This window comes from Anarhichas minor, unplaced genomic scaffold, assembly GCF_050575085.1.
Source record: "Anarhichas minor isolate MPS153535 unplaced genomic scaffold, ASM5057508v1 ptg000028l, whole genome shotgun sequence".
Taxonomy (NCBI): Eukaryota; Metazoa; Chordata; class Actinopteri; order Perciformes; family Anarhichadidae; genus Anarhichas; species Anarhichas minor.
In genome coordinates this window covers 7,458,421-7,481,820 of record NW_027466474.1, presented here as the reverse complement: position 1 = coordinate 7,481,820, position 23,400 = coordinate 7,458,421, and the positions used below count along the sequence as shown (strand labels likewise).

General features: G+C 41.1%; 1 protein-coding gene across 1 annotated transcript in view; it reads left to right on the top strand.

Annotated features, from left to right (window-relative positions):
* The window catches only part of ahnak (AHNAK nucleoprotein), a 33,902-nt gene extending 11,378 nt beyond the window's left edge, over positions 1-22,524 (top strand). The window contains exons 3-6 of the mRNA XM_076103252.1: positions 972-1,029; positions 1,186-1,342; positions 1,449-1,666; positions 1,781-22,524. Coding sequence (XP_075959367.1) covers positions 1,186-1,342; positions 1,449-1,666; positions 1,781-21,523 — 20,118 coding nt within the window. The 5' untranslated portion in view covers positions 972-1,029 and the 3' untranslated portion in view covers positions 21,524-22,524. The remainder of the gene's footprint in view (positions 1-971; positions 1,030-1,185; positions 1,343-1,448; positions 1,667-1,780) is intronic.
* The last annotated feature ends 876 nt before the right edge of the window (positions 22,525-23,400 follow it).

Below are 23,400 nucleotides of genomic sequence, written 5' to 3'. Positions count from 1 at the left end.
TGAAACAATGTTTTGTCTGATCCAAACAGCAGCATGTTTGAGGAGGCTGGGTTGAGACTGTTGTAAAAAAAAAACGTAATATCTTTGTGATGGTTGCAAATGAGTTTACTACAGCACGCATAGAGATAGAGTTATAGAAAAGCTAAACATGCCTGTAAGTTGGCTTGATATGAACCGATAGAAATATGGTGAATTGTTAGATTATTATTTGATTGTTCAAAGGGATTCTGTATTAAGACCAGCAATATCTAGTAAAGTTGACTGACCTCACCCAGTAAGTAATATGACGTGCTTTTGTATCGCTGAGTAAACCTTAAAGGTGATCAACTTTGTGATGCAGTGGTAGTCATGAATAGAATTACCATATGGTCAACCTAGATTGAAACTGATATGTAGCTGTCATTAATGAACAGAATAAGAACTTTGCTGGGCATTGTGTGTTTGAGAGCATTTAAAAATATGTACTTATTATTAGTATTAAACTACTGTTTGTGCATATGCATGTGTGTTAAAGAGAAGACATGCACCAACATACTTGGGTGTGATACTTTGTATGTGATACTGTGCATTTTCACACCGCTGTGTGTGTTTTCATAACACAAGGCAGCTTTAACCATCATTGTTCTCGCTATTGACATTGGAGCAAGGGTGTAGGCGCAGGATTGGGCTGTTTTCTTCAGGGCAGGGTGTGGTCTGACTCCAACTAAATTTGCAAAACACAGCGTGCAGAGGAGGGAGGGAGGGGGTAGAGGCTGTGTTTTCTGGAAGGGTTTTACCACCACCTAGTGTTTGCCATTTGGTCCTACATGCCAAACCTATTGACAGTGGGGTGGGTAAATGTTAAATTTAGGATTCATTTTAAGGGTGAAAGAAGAACATTTTCTCTGGAATAAATTACTTTGTGAACATAAAGGGATGGATTGTACTCACAATTTTGTCTTAATGATTATTATTGTCTTTTTTTTGTGCAGGAAAATCAAGATAGAGTTTCCAACACACCAGGGCGTAAATAGAGTAAAGCAAAACAAGGTATTTTACAAAAGTCATAATAAATCTCTTGTACTTTCTATATATAATGTATACCTTGGTGAAAATACACTGTACACTGTGCATGTACTGTAAGTTCCTGCCAACTACCTTGTAATGTTTCTCTCAAACATGTTATTTCTATGGTTATGTTTGCAGATGGCTGAAGAGGAGGAAACCAGAGAGGTGCTCTTTCCAGATTGGGAGGGCCCAGACAAAACTGGCTTGACCATTGAACAGACAAGTAGAGGAGATATCTTTGTCAAGGAGGTGAAAGGAGAGTCACCTGCAGGACGGTCTGGAAAAGTATGTGAAGGTAGGAAATAATTTTATTTTCTCAAATCATGAAGTAATGTATGTCTCACCTACATGCTGACTAGTATTCTTAACAGATTTTTGCCCTGTCTCTACAAAATCCATAGGTGACCAAATTGTGGGTGCCACTATCTACTTTGATAACATGAGCTCAGAAGAAACAGCTGAGCTACTGAAGACATTGAACCACCACAAGGTTGGACTAAAACTACAAAACAAATCCCCTTACTGCTCGCCCTTGAGCACACCGTGTCGTTCACCAGTCAGCACCCTCACATGGGAAGGGAAGACCAGGTTAGGAAGTTCCAGTCCAGACATCATCCTCGTAAGTTATTTTTTAAATTATATGATCACTGATTTGTTTGTGGGGCATCTATTGAACAAAATACATGTGATGATAACATTTCCATGTTGTACGTCTTACTGTATTTTTCTACAGAGTGGGGAGGATGAGGACTATAAGAGAATATTTTCAAAGAAGATTAAACCAAGGCTGAAGTCTGAAGACCTTGCAGAGGGAGTAGATGTTCGCACAGAGCGGCATAGCAGCACAAGCAACGATGGCAGCACAATTACGACCGTCACCCGCCGCATCACCACCTACACAGTGGATATGCCGGGTGGCATAAGTGAGCAACTTGAACTTTCAAACCCAGAGTTTAAGGGGCTAAGGCACGAATCTGGTGATGGCTCTCCTCGTAGACAATTCTTCCAAGGCAGCCCTTCAGGTAAAGTGGGAGCAGAAGAGGGAGTTTTTGAGTCAAGTAAGGTCTCTTACACTGGGCCACAAGTTAGCTCCACAGAGACAGGATGGGGCAGTGGGCCACAAGTTAGCTCCACAGAGACAGGATGGGGCAGTGGGAAAGTTCAGGTCACAACTACAAGAGAGGTAGAAAGTCCCAGATTTAAAGGACCTAGCTTTGGAGTAACAGAGGGTAAAGGCCAGAGAAGCTTTGAGATCTCAAGAGGGAGTGGGGAGCAAGGTGATGGCAGCATTCAGATGTCAGGAACAAGCATGACACTAAGAGACAGCACAAACACTGGTAGTGGAGGTGTTACAATAGGAGGGTTGGGAGGTGCAGAAGTAACCTCAACTGATGAGAACGGAGGGTCAATTGGTCTTTCTTTACCAGGAAAAAGCATGCAGATTTTGACTTCATCCATGGATAAAACACAAGAGGGAAGTATTGACACCAGTTTAGGTGAGAGGACAAAGATGAAGGTATCTGAAACTACCATCAGTCACCCGCAGGCAAAGGGATCAGGCAGCAGATTAGGAGGACCAGCAATAACAGTTGGCAATGTTTCCACAGGTTATTCCTCAGGGCCAGGCAAGATTTCGATGGCAGGTGACAATGTCAACATTAAGGGTTCAAAGTTAAAAGGTGAGGTTGATGTCAGCCTGCCAAGCACAAAGGGAGGAATAAAAGCACCTGGAATAGACACTGAAGTTCCAGGGCATAAAAATGAGGGGACTGCGAGTGGCACTAGCATTCAAACCAAAGTACCAATAAGTGATATCAAATACAAAATGGAAACGTCTGTTCTATCTTTATCTCGGCCAGATACAAAGGGTCTAGGGGTAGGGGGAAATATTGATTTAACAGTGGCAAAGACTGAGGGAGAAATGAAGTCACCCAAAATGGACACTAAAGTTCCAGCTATAAATATTGAGACGAAAGAAGGAGATTTAAAAATGCCTCAGATAAAGATACCATCATCTGGGGCCAAGGGAACAAAAGTTGATGTAAAAGCTTCTGGGGTTGACTTTAAAGCATCCAAAGTTAAAGTTGAAAGCCCAGATGTAAACATACAAGCTCCCAAAGTAAATATTGACCTTGAGGGACCTAAAGGTGGATTCAACCGTTCAAAGTTTACAATGCCGTCCATTGATCTGAAAGGTCAGAAACTTGAAGGTGGTGTGGCTTTGTCCAGACCAAAGATTAAAGGAGACATAACAGCACCTGAAGTAGACATAAAAGGTCCACAGGTTGATATTGAACGTCCAAAAGGTGGATTTGAAATGCCTAAAATTAAAATCCCATCAATTGGCTTGAAAGGTCAAAAGGCTGAAGGTCCAGATGTTGCTACAAACCTTCCGAGAGCAAACATTGACATGAACGCACCCAAAGTTGACGTCAAAGGACCACAGGTTGGTATTGAAAGGCCAAAGGATGGATTTGAAATGCCTAAAATCAAGATGCCATCCTTTAACATTAAAGGTCAAGAAGTGGAGGGTCCAGATGTGGATCTAAAGATTGATGTGAAAGCACCTGATGTTGACATTGAAGGACCGAATGCAACACTAAAAGGAGACAAATTCAACATGCCAAGCATATCAGGACCAAAAATCTCTTTGCCAAATGTGGATTTCCATCTGAGAGGTCCAAAACTCAAAGGTGAAGTTGATGTGTCCGCTCCAAAGATAGAGGGAGACATAAAAACACCTGATGTTGATGTTAAAGTTCCAGAGGTCAATATTGAGTGGCCAAAGGGTGGATTTGAAATGCCTAAGATCAAAATCCCATCATTCGGCTTGAAAGGTGCAAAGGTTGAAGATCCAGATGTTAATATTAACCTCCCAAAGGCGGACATTGACATTAAAGCACCTGTTGTTGACATTAAAGTGCAAAAGTTCGACATTGAAGGCCCTGATATAGAAATGAAAGGACCCAACGTCAAGATACCATCCGTAAAAGCACCAAAGATGGCAGATTTTGATATCAAACTAAAAGGTCCGAAGGTCAAGAGGGATGTGGATGTTTCAGTTTCAAAGATTGAAGCTAATCTAAAAGCTCCTGATGTGGGTATCGAAGGAGCAGAAGTTGACATTGGAGGCCAGAAAGGTGGATTTAAAATGCCTAAAATCAAAATTCCATCATTTGGCATCAAAGCTCCAAAAGTAGAAGGTCCAGATGTCGATTTTAACATTCTCAAAGCTAACATTGATGTAAAAATGCCTGAAGAAGACATTAATGCTCCAGAAATTGACATTCGAGGCCTGGATTGTCCAGAGTTTGATATTAAAGGGCAAAAGGGTGGGATTGAAATGCCTAAAATCAAAATGCCATCATTTGGCTTCAAAGGTCCAAAAGTGGAGGTTCCAGATGTTGATGTAAACCTTCCCAAAGGCAACGTTGATGTTAAAGTACCTGATGTTGACATTAAAGGGCCGGACATTGATGTTGAAGGCCCTGATATAAAAGTGAAAGGGTCCAAATTCCAAATGCCATCAATATCAGGACCCAAGCTGCCCGAATGGGATTTGAGTCTGAAAGGACCCAAAATGAAGGGAGATTTCGATGTGTCAGTCCCAAAGATTGAGGGTGACATAAAAGCTCCCAAGCTTGACATTGAAGGACCAGATATCGACATTGATGGCCACAAAGGAGGATTTAAAATGCCTAAATTTAAAAGGCCATCCTTTGGACTGAAAGGTCCAAACGTTGAAGGGCCAGAAGTTGATGTAAGCCTCCCGAAAGCTGATATTGACATTAATGCTCCTCACTTGGATATAAAAGGACCAGATTTTGACATTGAGAGTCCAAGTGGTGAAATCAGAGGACCAAAATTCAACATGCCAAGCATGTCAGGGCCAAAACCTTCCATGCCAGATGTGGATTTCAACCTGAAAGGTCCCAAAATGAAAGGTGATGTGGATATGTCAATGCCAAAGATAAAGGGAGGAATAAAATCGCCTGAAGTTGACATCAAAGGTCCACAGGTTGATATTGAAGGTCCCAAAGGTGGATTTGAAATGCCTAAAATCAAAATGCCATCATTTGGCTTCAAAGGTCCAAAAGTGGAGGTTCCAGATGTTGATGTAAACCTTCCCAAAGGTAACATTGATGTTAAAGTACCTGATGTTGACATTAAAGGGCCGGACTTTGATGTTGAAGGCCCTGATATAAAATTGAAAGGATCCAAATTCCAAATGCCATCAATATCAGGACCGAAGCTACCCGAATGGGATTTGAGTCTGAAAGGGCCCAAAATGAAGGGAGATTTCGATGTGTCAGTTCCAAAGATTGAAGGTGACATAAAAGCTCCCAAGCTTGACATTGAAGGACCAGATATCGACATTGATGGCCACAAAGGAGGATTTAAAATGCCTAAATTCAAAAGGCCATCCTTTGGTCTGAAAGGTCCAAACATTGAAGGGCCAGAAGTTGATGTAAGCCTCCCGAAAGCTGATATTGACATTAACACACCTGACTTGGATATCAAAGGACCAGATTTGGACATTGAGAGTCCACGTGGTGAAATCAGAGGACCCAAATTCCACATGCCAAGCATTTCAGGACCAAAACTTTCCATGCCAGATATGGATTTCAACCTGAAAGGTCCCAAAATGAAAGGTGATGTGGATATGTCAATGCCAAAGATAAAGGGAGGCATAAAATCACCTGAAGTTGACATAAAAGGTCCACAGGTTGATATTGAAGGTCCCAAAGGTGGATTTGAAATGCCTAAAATCAAAATGCCATCATTTGGCTTCCAAGGTCCAAAAGTGGAGGTTCCAGATGTTGATGTAAACCTTCCCAAAGGTAACATTGATGTTAAAGTACCTGATGTTGACATTAAAGGGCCAGACTTTGATGTTGGCCCTGATATGAAATTGAAAGGATCCAAATTCCAAATGCCATCAATATCAGGACCCAAGCTGCCCGAATGGGATTTGAGTCTGAAAGGACCCAAAATGAAGGGAGACTTCGATGTGTCAGTTCCAAAGATTGAAGGTGACATAACAGCTCCAAAGGTTGACATTGAAGGACCAGATATCGACATTGAGGGCCACAAGGGAGGATTTACAATGCCTAAATTTAAAATGCCATCCTTTGGACTGAAAGGTCCAAACATTGAAGGGCCAGAAGTTGATGTAAGCCTCCCGAAAGCTGATATTGACATAAGCACACCTGACTTGGATATCAAAGGACCCGATTTTGACATTGAGAGTCCAAGTGGTAAAATCAGAGGACCCAAATTCCACATGCCAAGCATGTCAGGACCAAAACTTTCCATGCCAGATGTGGATTTCAACCTGAAAGGTCCCAAGATGAAAGGTGATGTGGATCTGTCGATGCCAAAGATAAAGGGAGGCATAAAATCACCTGACGTTGACATCAAAGGTCCACAGGTTGATATCGAAGGTCCCTCAGGTGGATTTGAAATGCCTAAAATCAAAATGCCATCATTTGGCTTCAAAGGTCCAAAAGTCGAGGTTCCAGATGTTGATGTAAACCTTCCCAAAGGTAACATTGATGTCCCTGATGTTGACATTAAAGGGCCGGACTTTGATGTTGAAGGCCCTGATATGAAATTGAAAGGATCCAAATTCCAAATGCCATCAATATCAGGACCCAAGCTGCCCGAATGGGATTTGAGTCTGAAAGGACCCAAAATGAAGGGAGATTTCGATGTGTCAGTTCCAAAGATTGAGGGTGACATAAAAGCTCCCAAGCTTGACATTCAAGGACCAGATATCGACATTGATGGCCACAAAGGAGGATTTAAAATGCCTAAATTTAAATTGCCATCCTTTGGACTGAAAGGTCCAAACGTTGAAGGGCCAGAAGTTGATGTAAGCCTCCCGAAAGCTGATATTGACATAAACACACCTGACTTGGATATCAAAGGACCAGATTTTGACATTGAGAGTCCAAGTGGTAAAATCAGAGGACCCAAATTCCACATGCCAAGCATGTCAGGACCAAAACTTTCCATGCCAGATGTGGATTTCAACCTGAAAGGTCCCAAGATGAAAGGTGATGTGGATCTGTCAATGCCAAAGATAAAGGGAGGCATAAAATCACCTGACGTTGACATCAAAGGTCCACAGGTTGATATCGAAGGTCCCTCAGGTGGATTTGAAATGCCTAAAATCAAAATGCCATCATTTGGCTTCAAAGGTCCAAAAGTCGAGGTTCCAGATGTTGATGTAAACCTTCCCAAAGGTAACATTGATGTCCCTGATGTTGACATTAAAGGGCCGGACTTTGATGTTGAAGGCCCTGATATGAAATTGAAAGGATCCAAATTCCAAATGCCATCAATATCAGGACCCAAGCTGCCCGAATGGGATTTGAGTCTGAAAGGACCCAAAATGAAGGGAGATTTCGATGTGTCAGTTCCAAAGATTGAGGGTGACATAAAAGCTCCCAAGCTTGACATTCAAGGACCAGATATCGACATTGATGGCCACAAAGGAGGATTTAAAATGCCTAAATTTAAATTGCCATCCTTTGGACTGAAAGGTCCAAACGTTGAAGGGCCAGAAGTTGATGTAAGCCTCCCGAAAGCTGATATTGACATAAACACACCTGACTTGGATATCAAAGGACCAGATTTTGACATTGAGAGTCCAAGTGGTAAAATCAGAGGACCCAAATTCCACATGCCAAGCATGTCAGGACCAAAACTTTCCATGCCAGATGTGGATTTCAACCTGAAAGGTCCCAAGATGAAAGGTGATGTGGATCTGTCAATGCCAAAGATAAAGGGAGGCATAAAATCACCTGACGTTGACATCAAAGGTCCACAGGTTGATATCGAAGGTCCCTCAGGTGGATTTGAAATGCCTAAAATCAAAATGCCATCATTTGGCTTCAAAGGTCCAAAAGTCGAGGTTCCAGATGTTGATGTAAACCTTCCCAAAGGTAACATTGATGTCCCTGATGTTGACATTAAAGGGCCGGACTTTGATGTTGAAGGCCCTGATATGAAATTGAAAGGATCCAAATTCCAAATGCCATCAATATCAGGACCCAAGCTGCCCGAATGGGATTTGAGTCTGAAAGGACCCAAAATGAAGGGAGATTTCGATGTGTCAGTTCCAAAGATTGAGGGTGACATAAAAGCTCCCAAGCTTGACATTCAAGGACCAGATATCGACATTGATGGCCACAAAGGAGGATTTAAAATGCCTAAATTTAAATTGCCATCCTTTGGACTGAAAGGTCCAAACGTTGAAGGGCCAGAAGTTGATGTAAGCCTCCCGAAAGCTGATATTGACATAAACACACCTGACTTGGATATCAAAGGACCAGATTTTGACATTGAGAGTCCAAGTGGTAAAATCAGAGGACCCAAATTCCACATGCCAAGCATGTCAGGACCAAAACTTTCCATGCCAGATGTGGATTTCAACCTGAAAGGTCCCAAGATGAAAGGTGATGTGGATCTGTCAATGCCAAAGATAAAGGGAGGCATAAAATCACCTGACGTTGACATCAAAGGTCCACAGGTTGATATCGAAGGTCCCTCAGGTGGATTTGAAATGCCTAAAATCAAAATGCCATCATTTGGCTTCAAAGGTCCAAAAGTCGAGGTTCCAGATGTTGATGTAAACCTTCCCAAAGGTAACATTGATGTCCCTGATGTTGACATTAAAGGGCCGGACTTTGATGTTGAAGGCCCTGATATGAAATTGAAAGGATCCAAATTCCAAATGCCATCAATATCAGGACCCAAGCTGCCCGGATGGGATTTGAGTCTGAAAGGACCCAAAATGAAGGGAGATTTCGATGTGTCAGTTCCAAAGATTGAGGGTGACATAAAAGCTCCCAAGCTTGACATTGAAGGACCAGATATCGACATTGATGGCCACAAAGGAGGATTTAAAATGCCTAAATTTAAATTGCCATCCTTTGGACTGAAAGGTCCAAACGTTGAAGGGCCAGAAGTTGATGTAAGCCTCCCAAAAGCTGATATTGACATAAACACACCTGACTTGGATATCAAAGGACCAGATTTTGACATTGAGAGTCCAAGTGGTAAAATCAGAGGACCCAAATTCCACATGCCAAGCATGTCAGGACCAAAACTTTCCATGCCAGATGTGGATTTCAACCTGAAAGGTCCCAAGATGAAAGGTGATGTGGATATGTCAATGCCAAAGATAAAGGGAGGCATAAAATCACCTGACGTTGACATCAAAGGTCCACAGGTTGATATCGAAGGTCCCTCAGGTGGATTTGAAATGCCTAAAATCAAAATGCCATCATTTGGCTTCAAAGGTCCAAAAGTGGAGGTTCCAGATGTTGATGTAAACCTTCCCAAAGGTAACATTGATGTCCCTGACGTTGACATTAAAGGGCCGGACTTTGATGTTGAAGGCCCTGATATGAAATTGAAAGGATCCAAATTCCAAATGCCATCAATATCAGGACCCAAGCTGCCCGAATGGGATTTGAGTCTGAAAGGACCCAAAATGAAGGGAGATTTCGATGTGTCAGTTCCAAAGATTGAGGGTGACATAAAATCTCCCAAGCTTGACATTGAAGGACCAGATATCGACATTGATGGCCACAAAGGAGGATTTAAAATGCCTAAATTTAAATTGCCATCCTTTGGACTGAAAGGTCCAAACGTTGAAGGGCCAGAAGTTGATGTAAGCCTCCCAAAAGCTGATATTGACATAAACACACCTGACTTGGATATCAAAGGACCAGATTTTGACATTGAGAGTCCAAGTGGTAAAATCAGAGGACCCAAATTCCACATGCCAAGCATGTCAGGACCAAAACTTTCCATGCCAGATGTGGATTTCAACCTGAAAGGTCCCAAGATGAAAGGTGATGTGGATCTGTCAATGCCAAAGATAAAGGGAGGCATAAAATCACCTGACGTTGACATCAAAGGTCCACAGGTTGATATCGAAGGTCCCTCAGGTGGATTTGAAATGCCTAAAATCAAAATGCCATCATTTGGCTTCACAGGTCCAAAAGTTGAGGTTCCAGATGTTGATGTAAACCTTCCCAAAGGTAACATTGATGTCCCTGATGTTAACATTAAAGGGCCGGACTTTGATGTTGAAGGCCCTGATATGAAATTGAAAGGATCCAAATTCCAAATGCCATCAATATCAGGACCCAAGCTGCCCGAATGGGATTTGAGTCTGAAAGGACCCAAAATGAAGGGAGATTTCGATGTGTCAGTTCCAAAGATTGAAGGAGACATAAAAGCTCCCAAGCTTGACATTGAAGGACCAGATATCGACATTGATGGCCACAAAGGAGGCTTTAAAATGCCTACATTTAAATTGCCATCCTTTGGACTGAAAGGTCCAAACATTGAAGGGCCAGAAGTTGATCTAAGCCTCCCGAAAGCTGATATTGACATTAATGCTCCTCAAGTGGATATCAAAGGACCAGATTTTGACATTGAGCGTCCAAGTGGTAAAATCAGAGGACCCAAATTCAACATGCCAAGCATTTCAGGACCAAAACTTTCCATGCCAGATGTGGATTTCAACCTGAAAGGTCCCAAAATGAAAGGTGATGTGGATATGTCAATGCCAAAGATAAAGGGAGGCATAAAATCACCTGACGTTGACATCAAAGGTCCACAGGTTGACATCGAAGGTCCCTCAGGTGGATTTGAAATGCCTAAAATCAAAATGCCATCATTTGGCTTCACAGGTCCAAAAGTCGAGGTTCCAGATGTTGATGTAAACCTTCCCAAAGGTAACATTGATGTCCCTGATGTTAACATTAAAGGGCCGGACTTTGATGTTGAAGGCCCTGATATGAAATTGAAAGGATCCAAATTCCAAATGCCATCAATATCAGGACCCAAGCTGCCCGAATGGGATTTGAGTCTGAAAGGACCCAAGATAAAGGGAGATATGGCCACTCCAAAGATTGAGGGAGACATGAAAACACCTGAGATTGAGATCAAAGGTCCTAACGTCAATTTTGAAAGTGGACCAAAGGTGAAGTTACCAAAAATATCTGGACCGAAAATATCATTTCCAGATGTTGACGTCAATCTGAAGGGGCCAAAGTTGAAAGGTGATTTGAAAGGGGATATACATCTACCAAAAGCTGAATTTGAGGGTCCAGATCTTACAATTGACGTTCCAGAAATTGGCACAAAGAAATCTAAATTCAAAATGCCAAAGTTTGGTTTCAAGAGCCCAAAGATAAAGGCACCAGAAACTGATGTGGAAATGGTAAAAGGCGATATCAGCATCAAAGGGAAGACTGGTAGCTCTGAACATCTTGATCTTGACCTTGGGTTGACTGGTTCGAAAACTAAAGGATCAAAATTCAAGATGCCAAAATTTGGTTTCAAAGCCCCAAAGGTTGAAATGCCAGAAGTTGACATTAATCTTCCCAAAGCTGGCATTGACATGAAGAGTCCCAATGTCGACATTGAAAGACGAGGTGTTCAAATTGAGATTCCGGATGTAAAAGTCAAGGGACCAAAACTCAAAATGCCAACAACCTCAGGACCAAAAATGTCCATGCCAGATGTAGATTTCAATCTGCAAAGTCCCAAACTCAAAGGTGATTTGGATATGTCACCTCCAGAGATAGGAAACATAAAAATACCGGAAGTTGACATTAAAGGTCCAAAGGTTGATGTTGAAGGTCCCAAAGGTGGATTTGAAATGCCTAAAATCAAAATGCCATCATTTGGCTTCAAAGGTCCAAAAGTGGAGGTTCCAGATGTTGATGTAAACCTTCCCAAAGGTAACATTGATGTTAAAGTACCTGATGTTGACATTAAAGGGCCGGACTTTGATGTTGAAGGCCCTGATATAAAATTGAAAGGATCCAAATTCCAAATGCCATCAATATCAGGACCCAAGCTGCCCGAATGGGATTTGAGTCTGAAAGGACCCAAAATGAAGGGAGATTTCGATGTGTCAGTTCCAAAGATTGAGGGTGACGTAAAAGCTCCCAAGCTTGACATTGAAGGACCAGATATCGACATTGAGGGCCACAAAGGAGGATTTAAAATGCCTACATTTAAAATGCCATCCTTTGGACTGAAAGGTCCAAACGTTGAAGGGCCAGAAGTTGATGTAAGCCTCCCGAAAGCTGATATTGACATAAACACACCTGACTTGGATATCAAAGGACCAGATTTTGACATTGAGAGTCCAAGTGGTAAAATCAGAGGACCCAGATTCCACATGCCAAGCATTTCAGGACCAAAACTTTCCATGCCAGATATGGATTTCAACCTGAAAGGTCCCAAAATGAAGGGTGATGTGGATATGTCAATGCCAAAGATAAAGGGAGGCATAAAATCACCTGACGTTGACATCAAAGGTCCACAGGTTGATATCGAAGGTCCCTCAGGTGGATTTGAAATGCCTAAAATCAAAATGCCATCATTTGGCTTCACAGGTCCAAATGTCGAGGTTCCAGATCTTGATGTAAACCTTCCCAAAGGTAACATTGATGTCCCTGATGTTAACATTAAAGGGCCGGACTTTGACATTGAAGGACCAGATATCGACATTGATGGCCACAAAGGAGGATTTAAAATGCCTAAATTTAAATTGCCATCCTTTGGACTGAAAGGTCCAAACGTTGAAGGCCCAGAAGTTGATGTAAGCCTCCCAAAAGCTGATATTGACATAAACACACCTGACTTGGATATCAAAGGACCAGATTTTGACATTGAGAGTCCCAGTGGTAAAATCAGAGGACCCAAATTCCACATGCCAAGCATGTCAGGACCAAAACTTTCCATGCCAGATGTGGATTTCAACCTGAAAGGTCCCAAAATGAAAGGTGATGTGGATCTGTCAATGCCAAAGATAAAGGGAGGCATAAAATCACCTGACGTTGACATCAAAGGTCCACAGGTTGATATCGAAGGTCCCTCAGGTGGATTTGAAATGCCTAAAATCAAAATGCCATCATTTGGCTTCAAAGGTCCAAAAGTCGAGGTTCCAGATGTTGATGTAAATCTTCCCAAAGGTAACATTGATGTCCCTGATGTTAACATTAAAGGGCCGGACATTGATGTTGAAGGCCCTGATATAAATTTGAAAGGATCCAAATTCAAAATGCCATCAATATCAGGACCCAAGCTGCCCGAATGGGATTTGAGTCTGAAAGGACCCAAAATGAAGGGCGATTTCGATGTGTCAGTTCCAAAGATTGAGGGTGACATAAAATCTCCCAAGCTTGACATTGAAGGACCAGATATCGACATTGATGGCCACAAAGGAGGATTTAAAATGCCTAAATTTAAATTGCCATCCTTTGGACTGAAAGGTCCAAACGTTGAAGGGCCAGAAGTTGATGTAAGCCTCCCAAAAGCTGATATTGACATAAACACACCTGACTTGGATATCAAAGGACCAGATTTTGACATTGAGAGTCCAAGTGGTAAAATCAGAGGACCCAAATTCCACATGCCAAGCATTTCAGGACCAAAACTTTCCATGCCAGATGTGGATTTCAACCTGAAAGGTCCCAAAATGAAGGGTGATGTGGATATGTCAATGCCAAAGATAAAGGGGGGCATAAAATCACCTGACATTAACATCAAAGGTCCACAGGTTGATATTGAAGGTCCCTCAGGTGGATTTGAGATGCCTAAAATCAAAATGCCATCATTTGGCTTCACAGGTCCAAAAGTCGAGGTTCCAGATGTTGATGTAAACCTTCCCAAAGGTAACATTGATGTTAAAGTACCTGATGTTGACATTAAAGGGCCGGGCTTTGATGTTGAAAGCCCCAATATAAAATTGAAAGGACCCAAATTTCAAATGCCATCAATATCAGGACCCAAGCTGCCCGAATGGGATTTGAGTCTGAAAGGACCCAAAATGAAGGGAGATTTCGATGTGTCAGTTCCAAAGATAAAGGGAGGCATAAAATCACCTGACGTTGACATCAAAGGTCCACAGGTTGATATCGAAGGTCCCTCAGGTGGATTTGAAATGCCTAAAATCAAAATGCCATCATTTGGCTTCACAGGTCCAAAAGTCGAGGTTCCAGATGTTGATGTAAACCTTCCCAAAGGTAACATTGATGTCCCTGATGTTAACATTAAAGGGCCGGACTTTGATGTTGAAGGCCCTGATATAAAGTTGAAAGGATCCAAATTCAAAATGCCATCAATATCAGGACCCAAGCTGCCCGAATGGGATTTGAGTCTGAAAGGACCCAAAATGAAGGGAGATTTCGATGTGTCAGTTCCAAAGATTGAGGGTGACATAAAATCTCCCAAGCTTGACATTGAAGGACCAGATATTGACATTGATGGCCACAAAGGAGGATTTAAAATGCCTAAATTTAAATTGCCATCCTTTGGACTGAAAGGTCCAAACGTTGAAGGGCCAGAAGTTGATGTAAGCCTCCCAAAAGCTGATATCGACATAAACACACCTGACTTGGATATCAAAGGACCAGATTTTGACATTGAGAGTCCAAGTGGTAAAATCAGAGGACCCAAATTCCACATGCCAAGCATGTCAGGACCAAAACTTTCCATGCCAGATGTGGATTTCAACCTGAAAGGTCCCAAAATGAAAGGTGATGTGGATCTGTCAATGCCAAAGATAAAGGGAGGCATAAAATCACCTGACGTTGACATCAAAGGTCCACAGGTTGATATCGAAGGTCCCTCAGGTGGATTTGAAATGCCTAAAATCAAAATGCCATCATTTGGCTTCACAGGTCCAAAAGTTGAGGTTCCAGATGTTGATGTAAACCTTCCCAAAGGTAACATTGATGTCCCTGATGTTAACATTAAAGGGCCGGACTTTGATGTTGAAGGCCCTGATATGAAATTGAAAGGATCCAAATTCCAAATGCCATCAATATCAGGACCCAAGCTGCCCGGATGGGATTTGAGTCTGAAAGGACCCAAAATGAAGGGAGATTTCGATGTGTCAGTTCCAAAGATTGAGGGTGACATAAAATCTCCCAAGCTTGACATTGAAGGACCAGATATCGACATTGATGGCCACAAAGGAGGATTTAAAATGCCTAAATTTAAATTGCCATCCTTTGGACTGAAAGGTCCAAACGTTGAAGGGCCAGAAGTTGATGTAAGCCTCCCGAAAGCTGATATTGACATTAATGCTCCTCACGTGGATATCAAAGGACCAGATTTTGACATTGAGAGTCCAAGTGGTAAAATCAGAGGACCCAAATTCCACATGCCAAGCATTTCAGGACCAAAACTTTCCATGCCAGATGTGGATTTCAACCTGAAAGGTCCCAAAATGAAGGGTGATGTGGATATGTCAATACCAAAGATAAAGGGAGGCATAAAATCACCTGACATTGACATCAAAGGTCCACAGGTTGATATTGAAGGTCCCTCAGGTGGATTTGAAATGCCTAAAATCAAAATGCCATCATTTGGCTTCAAAGGTCCAAAAGTGGAGGTTCCAGATGTTGACGTAAACCTTCCCAAAGGTAACATTGATGTTAAAGTACCTGATGTTGACATTAAAGGGCCGGGCTTTGATGTTGAAAGCCCTGATATAAAATTGAAAGGATCCAAATTCCAAATGCCATCAATATCAGGACCCAAGCTGCCCGAATGGGATTTGAGTCTGAAAGGACCCAAAATGAAGGGAGATTTCGATGTGTCAGTCCCAAAGATTGAAGGTGACATAAAATCTCCCAAGCTTGACATTGAAGGACCAGATATCGACATTGATGGCCACAAAGGAGGATTTAAAATGCCTAAATTTAAAATGCCATCCTTTGGACTGAAAGGTCCAAACATCGAAGGGCCAGAAGTTGATGTAAGCCTCCCGAAAGCTGATATTGACATAAACACACCTGACTTGGATATCAAAGGACCAGATTTTGACATTGAGAGTCCAAGTGGTAAAATCAGAGGACCCAAATTCCACATGCCAAGCATTTCAGGACCAAAACTTTCCATGCCAGATGTGGATTTCAACCTGAAAGGTCCCAAAATGAAGGGTGATGTGGATATGTCAATGCCAAAGATAAAGGGAGGCATAAAATCACCTGACATTGACATCAAAGGTCCACAGGTTGATATTGAAGGTCCCTCAGGTGGATTTGAAATGCCTAAAATCAAAATGCCATCATTTGGCTTCAAAGGTCCAAAAGTGGAGGTTCCAGATGTTGACGTAAACCTTCCCAAAGGTAACATTGATGTTAAAGTACCTGATGTTGACATTAAAGGGCCGGGCTTTGATGTTGAAAGCCCTGATATAAAATTGAAAGGATCCAAATTCCAAATGCCATCAATATCAGGACCCAAGCTGCCCGAATGGGATTTGAGTCTGAAAGGACCCAAAATGAAGGGAGATTTCGATGTGTCAGTCCCAAAGATTGAAGGTGACATAAAATCTCCCAAGCTTGACATTGAAGGACCAGATATCGACATTGATGGCCACAAAGGAGGATTTAAAATGCCTAAATTTAAAATGCCATCCTTTGGACTGAAAGGTCCAAACATCGAAGGGCCAGAAGTTGATGTAAGCCTCCCGAAAGCTGATATTGACATAAACACACCTGACTTGGATATCAAAGGACCAGATTTTGACATTGAGAGTCCAAGTGGTAAAATCAGAGGACCCAAATTCCACATGCCAAGCATTTCAGGACCAAAACTTTCCATGCCAGATGTGGATTTCAACCTGAAAGGTCCCAAAATGAAGGGTGATGTGGATATGTCAATGCCAAAGATAAAGGGAGGCATAAAATCACCTGACATTGACATCAAAGGTCCACAGGTTGATATTGAAGGTCCCTCAGGTGGATTTGAAATGCCTAAAATCAAAATGCCATCATTTGGCTTCAAAGGTCCAAAAGTGGAGGTTCCAGATGTTGACGTAAACCTTCCCAAAGGTAACATTGATGTTAAAGTACCTGATGTTGACATTAAAGGGCCGGGCTTTGATGTTGAAAGCCCTGATATAAAATTGAAAGGATCCAAATTCCAAATGCCATCAATATCAGGACCCAAGCTGCCCGAATGGGATTTGAGTCTGAAAGGACCCAAAATGAAGGGAGATTTCGATGTGTCAGTCCCAAAGATTGAAGGTGACATAAAATCTCCCAAGCTTGACATTGAAGGACCAGATATCGACATTGATGGCCACAAAGGAGGATTTAAAATGCCTAAATTTAAAATGCCATCCTTTGGACTGAAAGGTCCAAACATCGAAGGGCCAGAAGTTGATGTAAGCCTCCCGAAAGCTGATATTGACATAAACACACCTGACTTGGATATCAAAGGACCAGATTTTGACATTGAGAGTCCAATTGGTAAAATCAGAGGACCCAAATTCCACATGCCAAGCATTTCAGGACCAAAACTTTCCATGCCAGATGTGGATTTCAACCTGAAAGGTCCCAAAATGAAGGGTGATGTGGATATGTCAATGCCAAAGATAAAGGGAGGCATAAAATCACCTGACATTGACATCAAAGGTCCACAGGTTGATATTGAAGGTCCCTCAGGTGGATTTGAAATGCCTAAAATCAAAATGCCATCATTTGGCTTCAAAGGTCCAAAAGTGGAGGTTCCAGATGTTGACGTAAACCTTCCCAAAGGTAACATTGATGTTAAAGTACCTGATGTTGACATTAAAGGGCCAGGCTTTGATGTTGAAAGCCCTGATATAAAATTGAAAGGATCCAAATTCCAAATGCCATCAATATCAGGACCCAAGCTGCCCGAATGGGATTTGAGTCTGAAAGGACCCAAAATGAAGGGAGATTTCGATGTGTCAGTCCCAAAGATTGAAGGTGACATAAAATCTCCCAAGCTTGACATTGAAGGACCAGATATCGACATTGATGGCCACAAAGGAGGATTTAAAATGCCTAAATTTAAAATGCCATCCTTTGGACTGAAAGGTCCAAACATCGAAGGGCCAGAAGTTGATGTAAGCCTCCCGAAAGCTGATATTGACATAAACACACCTGACTTGGATATCAAAGGACCAGATTTTGACATTGAGAGTCCAAGTGGTAAAATCAGAGGACCCAAATTCCACATGCCAAGCATTTCAGGACCAAAACTTTCCATGCCAGATGTGGATTTCAACCTGAAAGGTCCCAAAATGAAGGGTGATGTGGATATGTCAATGCCAAAGATAAAGGGAGGCATAAAATCACCTGACATTGACATCAAAGGTCCACAGGTTGATATTGAAGGTCCCTCAGGTGGATTTGAAATGCCTAAAATCAAAATGCCATCATTTGGCTTCAAAGGTCCAAAAGTGGAGGTTCCAGATGTTGACGTAAACCTTCCCAAAGGTAACATTGATGTTAAAGTACCTGATGTTGACATTAAAGGGCCAGGCTTTGATGTTGAAAGCCCTGATATAAAATTGAAAGGATCCAAATTCCAAATGCCATCAATATCAGGACCCAAGCTGCCCGAATGGGATTTGAGTCTGAAAGGACCCAAAATGAAGGGAGATTTCGATGTGTCAGTCCCAAAGATTGAAGGTGACATAAAATCTCCCAAGCTTGACATTGAAGGACCAGATATCGACATTGATGGCCACAAAGGAGGATTTAAAATGCCTAAATTTAAAATGCCATCCTTTGGACTGAAAGGTCCAAACATCGAAGGGCCAGAAGTTGATGTAAGCCTCCCGAAAGCTGATATTGACATAAACACACCTGACTTGGATATCAAAGGACCAGATTTTGACATTGAGAGTCCAAGTGGTAAAATCAGAGGACCCAAATTCCACATGCCAAGCATTTCAGGACCAAAACTTTCCATGCCAGATGTGGATTTCAACCTGAAAGGTCCCAAAATGAAGGGTGATGTGGATATGTCAATGCCAAAGATAAAGGGAGGCATAAAATCACCTGACATTGACATCAAAGGTCCACAGGTTGATATTGAAGGTCCCTCAGGTGGATTTGAAATGCCTAAAATCAAAATGCCATCATTTGGCTTCAAAGGTCCAAAAGTGGAGGTTCCAGATGTTGACGTAAACCTTCCCAAAGGGAACATTGATGTTAAAGTACCTGATGTTGACATTAAAGGGCCGGGCTTTGATGTTGAAAGCCCCGATATAAAATTGAAAGGATCCAAATTCCAAATGCCATCAATATCAGGACCCAAGCTGCCCGAATGGGATTTGAGTCTGAAAGGACCCAAAATGAAGGGAGATTTCGATGTGTCAGTCCCAAAGATTGAAGGTGACATAAAATCTCCCAAGCTTGACATTGAAGGACCAGATATCGACATTGATGGCCACAAAGGAGGATTTAAAATGCCTACATTTAAAATGCCATCCTTTGGACTGAAAGGTCCAAACATCGAAGGGCCAGAAGTTGATGTAAGCCTCCCAAAAGCTGATATTGACATAAACACACCTGACTTGGATATCAAAGGACCAGACTTTGACATTGAGAGTCCAAGTGGTAAAATCAGAGGACCCAAATTCAGCATGCCAAGCATTTCAGTACCAAAACTTTCCAAGCCAAATGTGGATTTCAACCTGAAAGGTCCCAAAATTAAAGGTGATTTGGATATGTCAATGCCAAAGATAAAGGGAGGCATAAAATCACCTGACGTTGACATCAAAGGTCCACAGGTTGATATTGAAGGTCCCAAAGGTGGATTTGAAATGCCTAAAATCAAAATCCCATCATTTGGCTTCGCAGGTCCAAAAGTCGAGGTTCCAGATGTTGATGTAAACCTTCCCAAAGGGAACATTGATGTTAAAGTACCTGATGTTGACATCAAAGGATCAGACTTTGATGTTGAAGGCCCTGATGCACAATTGAAAGGACCTAAAATCCATATGCCATCAATATCAGGACCCAAGCTGCCAAAATGGGACATGGGTCTGAAAGGGCCCAAAATAAAGGGAGATTTCGATGTGTCAGTTCCAAGGATTGAAGGTGACATAAAAACACCTGACATTGACGTCAAAGGTCCAGAGTTTAATATTAAAGGGCCCAAGGGTGAATTTGAAATGCCTAAAATGTCATTGCCATCATTCAACATCAAAGGTCCAAAAGTGGAGGGTTCAGACGTTGATATAAAACTTCCCAAAGGAAACATTGACATGAAAGCACCTGATGTTGATGTCAAAGTAAAAGGGCCTAAAGTCAAAGGAACGATGGATGCATCAGTGCCCAAATTGGACGCAGATATCAGAGGTCCAAATGCTAACATTGCTGTACCCACCATCACTATGGAAGGTGGGTCTATTGATCATGGACTGACCAGTGTTACATTTCCCAAGTTCAAAGGTCCTAAGTTTGGAATGAAATCCCCGGAACTTAGTGTGGAAGCACAAGGTTCAAAACCAGAAATTAGTCTCCCAGATACTGAAGCAAGTATTGATGCCCCTGGTATTAATGTCAAGGTAAAGGGGAAAAAGGGGAAATTCAAACTTCCTAAAGTGAAAGGAAGGGCAAAGAAACCTGATATAGACATAGAAACATCAGCAGCAGACCTGGATTTAGACACACACAATATTCATGTCAAAGGAACAAAGGTAAAGAAGCCTCTTTTTGGTAAGCTTCATTTTCCTGATGTGGAATTAGATATCAAATCACCAAGTTCTGGTATTGACAGTCCAAATTTTCATTTGGGAGAGACAGATGTCAAATTTAATCCTAAAGGCCCAAAAATAAATGTGAAAGGTGGTGCAGAGATTGATGCAAGTGTTCCAGGGGGCAGTGCAAGCGGTGGCCTTCATTACCCAGAAGGTTCTGTAACATTTCCCAAAATCAAGGTGCCAAAATTTGGTATTGCTCTGCCTCAGATGGAAGGCCAGGCAGGTGGAGGAAATGTTGAATCAGCTAGTGGAGGAATGAATATAAAGTCTCCATCTGTCAGTTGCCAAGTCAGTTCACAAAATGTTGAGGTTCCCAGTCCAGAACTGAGGCAAAGAGAAGGAAAGGTAAAGGTAAAGATGCCAAAAATGTTTGGTAAATCAAAAGCAAAGGGCAGTAGTGCAGGTGACCTTCGGGGACCAGAGGTAGAATTGAGTACAAGTGGAAAAGGCAGTAAGGCGCACACTGGGAAACTGATAGGTGGACAATTTGAAGTAGAGGGTGATCCTGGGCTCAGTGTGTCAACTAAAGGAAAGTCAGCCTCAATGGATCTATTCAAGAAATCAAGGCATCGGTCTTCTTCTCTGAGTGATGAGGGGGGGCTTGCAGTAAGTTCTTCTTCAGGTCACTTAGAAGCTGAGGGTGGTGACATTTCATTAGACTTAGGAGGAAGCAAGATCAAAGGAAAGAAAGGCAAGTTGAAGTTTGGCACCTTCGGAGGTTTTGGTTCAAAGTCAAAGGGCTCATATGAAGTGTCACTTGGTGAGGAGGGTGAAGCAGGTGCAGGTGTTCATTTACCCTCTAAAAAATCAAGATTGTCTTCATCTTCCAGCAGTGACAGTGGTTCGAGAGGTGGTTTCAGGTTCCCAAGACTTGAACTATCTGTTTCACCTAAAAAATGATTAATTATGAGGTAAATTAAACTCTTTCATGTACACCCAAATAGACTCTAATATGGCAAATTCTTCAATGCATACATCTTTAAAACCTAAGGGCACGTACAGTCATCTCAATATTGTCAACTATGTGTCATTTGTTTTCAGTAATTAGACAGGAGTGCATGAGATTGTTCAAAATCCCTTATAACTGTAAATAAGATACATTTGTATTGTAGTAATAAATATTGTTTTTTTTGTACATAGTCCAGATTTATTGAACACATGCCATCCCACCAAATTTTCACAAATAGTTCATTACAGGGTTGTCATTTTGTCCTATTTTATGCTGTTAAATGAATGTTATTAATGAACAGGTGTAGTATATTTGTATCCAGGGGTTTATTGCACAGAACAGATAGTTACAATTGTTATTTTGAAGGAAAATGTTGTTTGTACACCCAGACACGAGTATAAACAGTTACCAGTTATTTTATGTATGAAATGATTTTATTTTCAAGCTTTGTAATTATATAATCTGTGTAGAAGCATATTTAGGCAACATAGAGGTGGCCCTTTATAACCCATTCTAAAGAGTAACGGTGTTGTCTATACCGTATTTGCAAAGACAATCACTGTCACGGAAACTATCAATTCTCTTGTGCTGTTCATTTTTTAAGAAACTTTATTCATCCTCTGATTGTGTAACATTTCCGAAAAATATGCATTGTTTCATTTGTTTTAAACATGTTTCGCTTCCCAATCCTGTGTCATTTCCATCCTCACCTGTTCTGTTTCCTGTCACTGTCCTTTTGTACACTCACCTTATGATAATGTAAAAAAACAAAACAAAACAAAAAAACAAAGAAACTGTCACTTTTAGACTTGCAAAAAAAAAAAATCTGTGTTAATAGCGAGTTGCATAGTTTTGATCAGATATGATGGAGATAAGGCATGCTTCGTTGGGTCTATTCTTTTGTGTGCATTCTGCCAAATAAACTAAATAAAAAGATTTATAGAATGTATAAGGTTTCTGAAATCCGTGTTTGCAAGTGCCTTAATCATGTGATATGATACAGGCAATACTTGATTGTGTCTGTCTGTATTTCGTTCTATGTTAGTCATTTTATCCACGTTTTTATCAATATCAATCATCCATTAATCAATCCAACTTGAGTCATCATTGAGTCATCAACAGTTCTTTACATTATGTATAGTTAACATCTTAAACTTACAAAATTTGTGCCGTGACCACTTGTGGAGCCTTCACTCTCTACGCACAGGCAGTGGTAATATCATTTTTTGCTGCACACGCCTTGCACCGGTTTCACTACGGTGAATATTAACAGTGTTGAGTCATAGTATGTCAAAAATGCATAAAAAAGTCATAGTAATGTATGTCAAAAAACTAATATATATGTTAAAAAAGCCATAAAAAATTCATAAAAGTCATGATATATCATGTTGAAAGAAAATCATAAAAGGTGGTAGATATGTTAAAAAAATTCAGTGTAGCATGTAAAAAAATAAAAATATAAAAAGTCATAGTATAGTATCCCAAATTATAATGAGACGAATTAATGCCATACTATAATGTTGGGAAAAAAAGTCATTGTATAGTCAATAAAAAACTCAGAATTACTCATAAAATAGTCATTGCATAGTATATTGAAAATAGTCTTAAACAATTCATAGTAGAGTATAATGAAAAAGTAATTAAAAAACGAATAAAAAGTCATGGTATATAGCATGTCTAAAAAAGTCATTAAAAAAATAATATGTCAGAAATGTCATAAAAAAGTCACAGTATAGGATGTTGAAAATAACGTTAAGTCATGGTATAGCATGCAATAAAAAGCTATAAAAGTGAAAGAATAGTAGGAAGAAAAAAGTTATAAAATAGT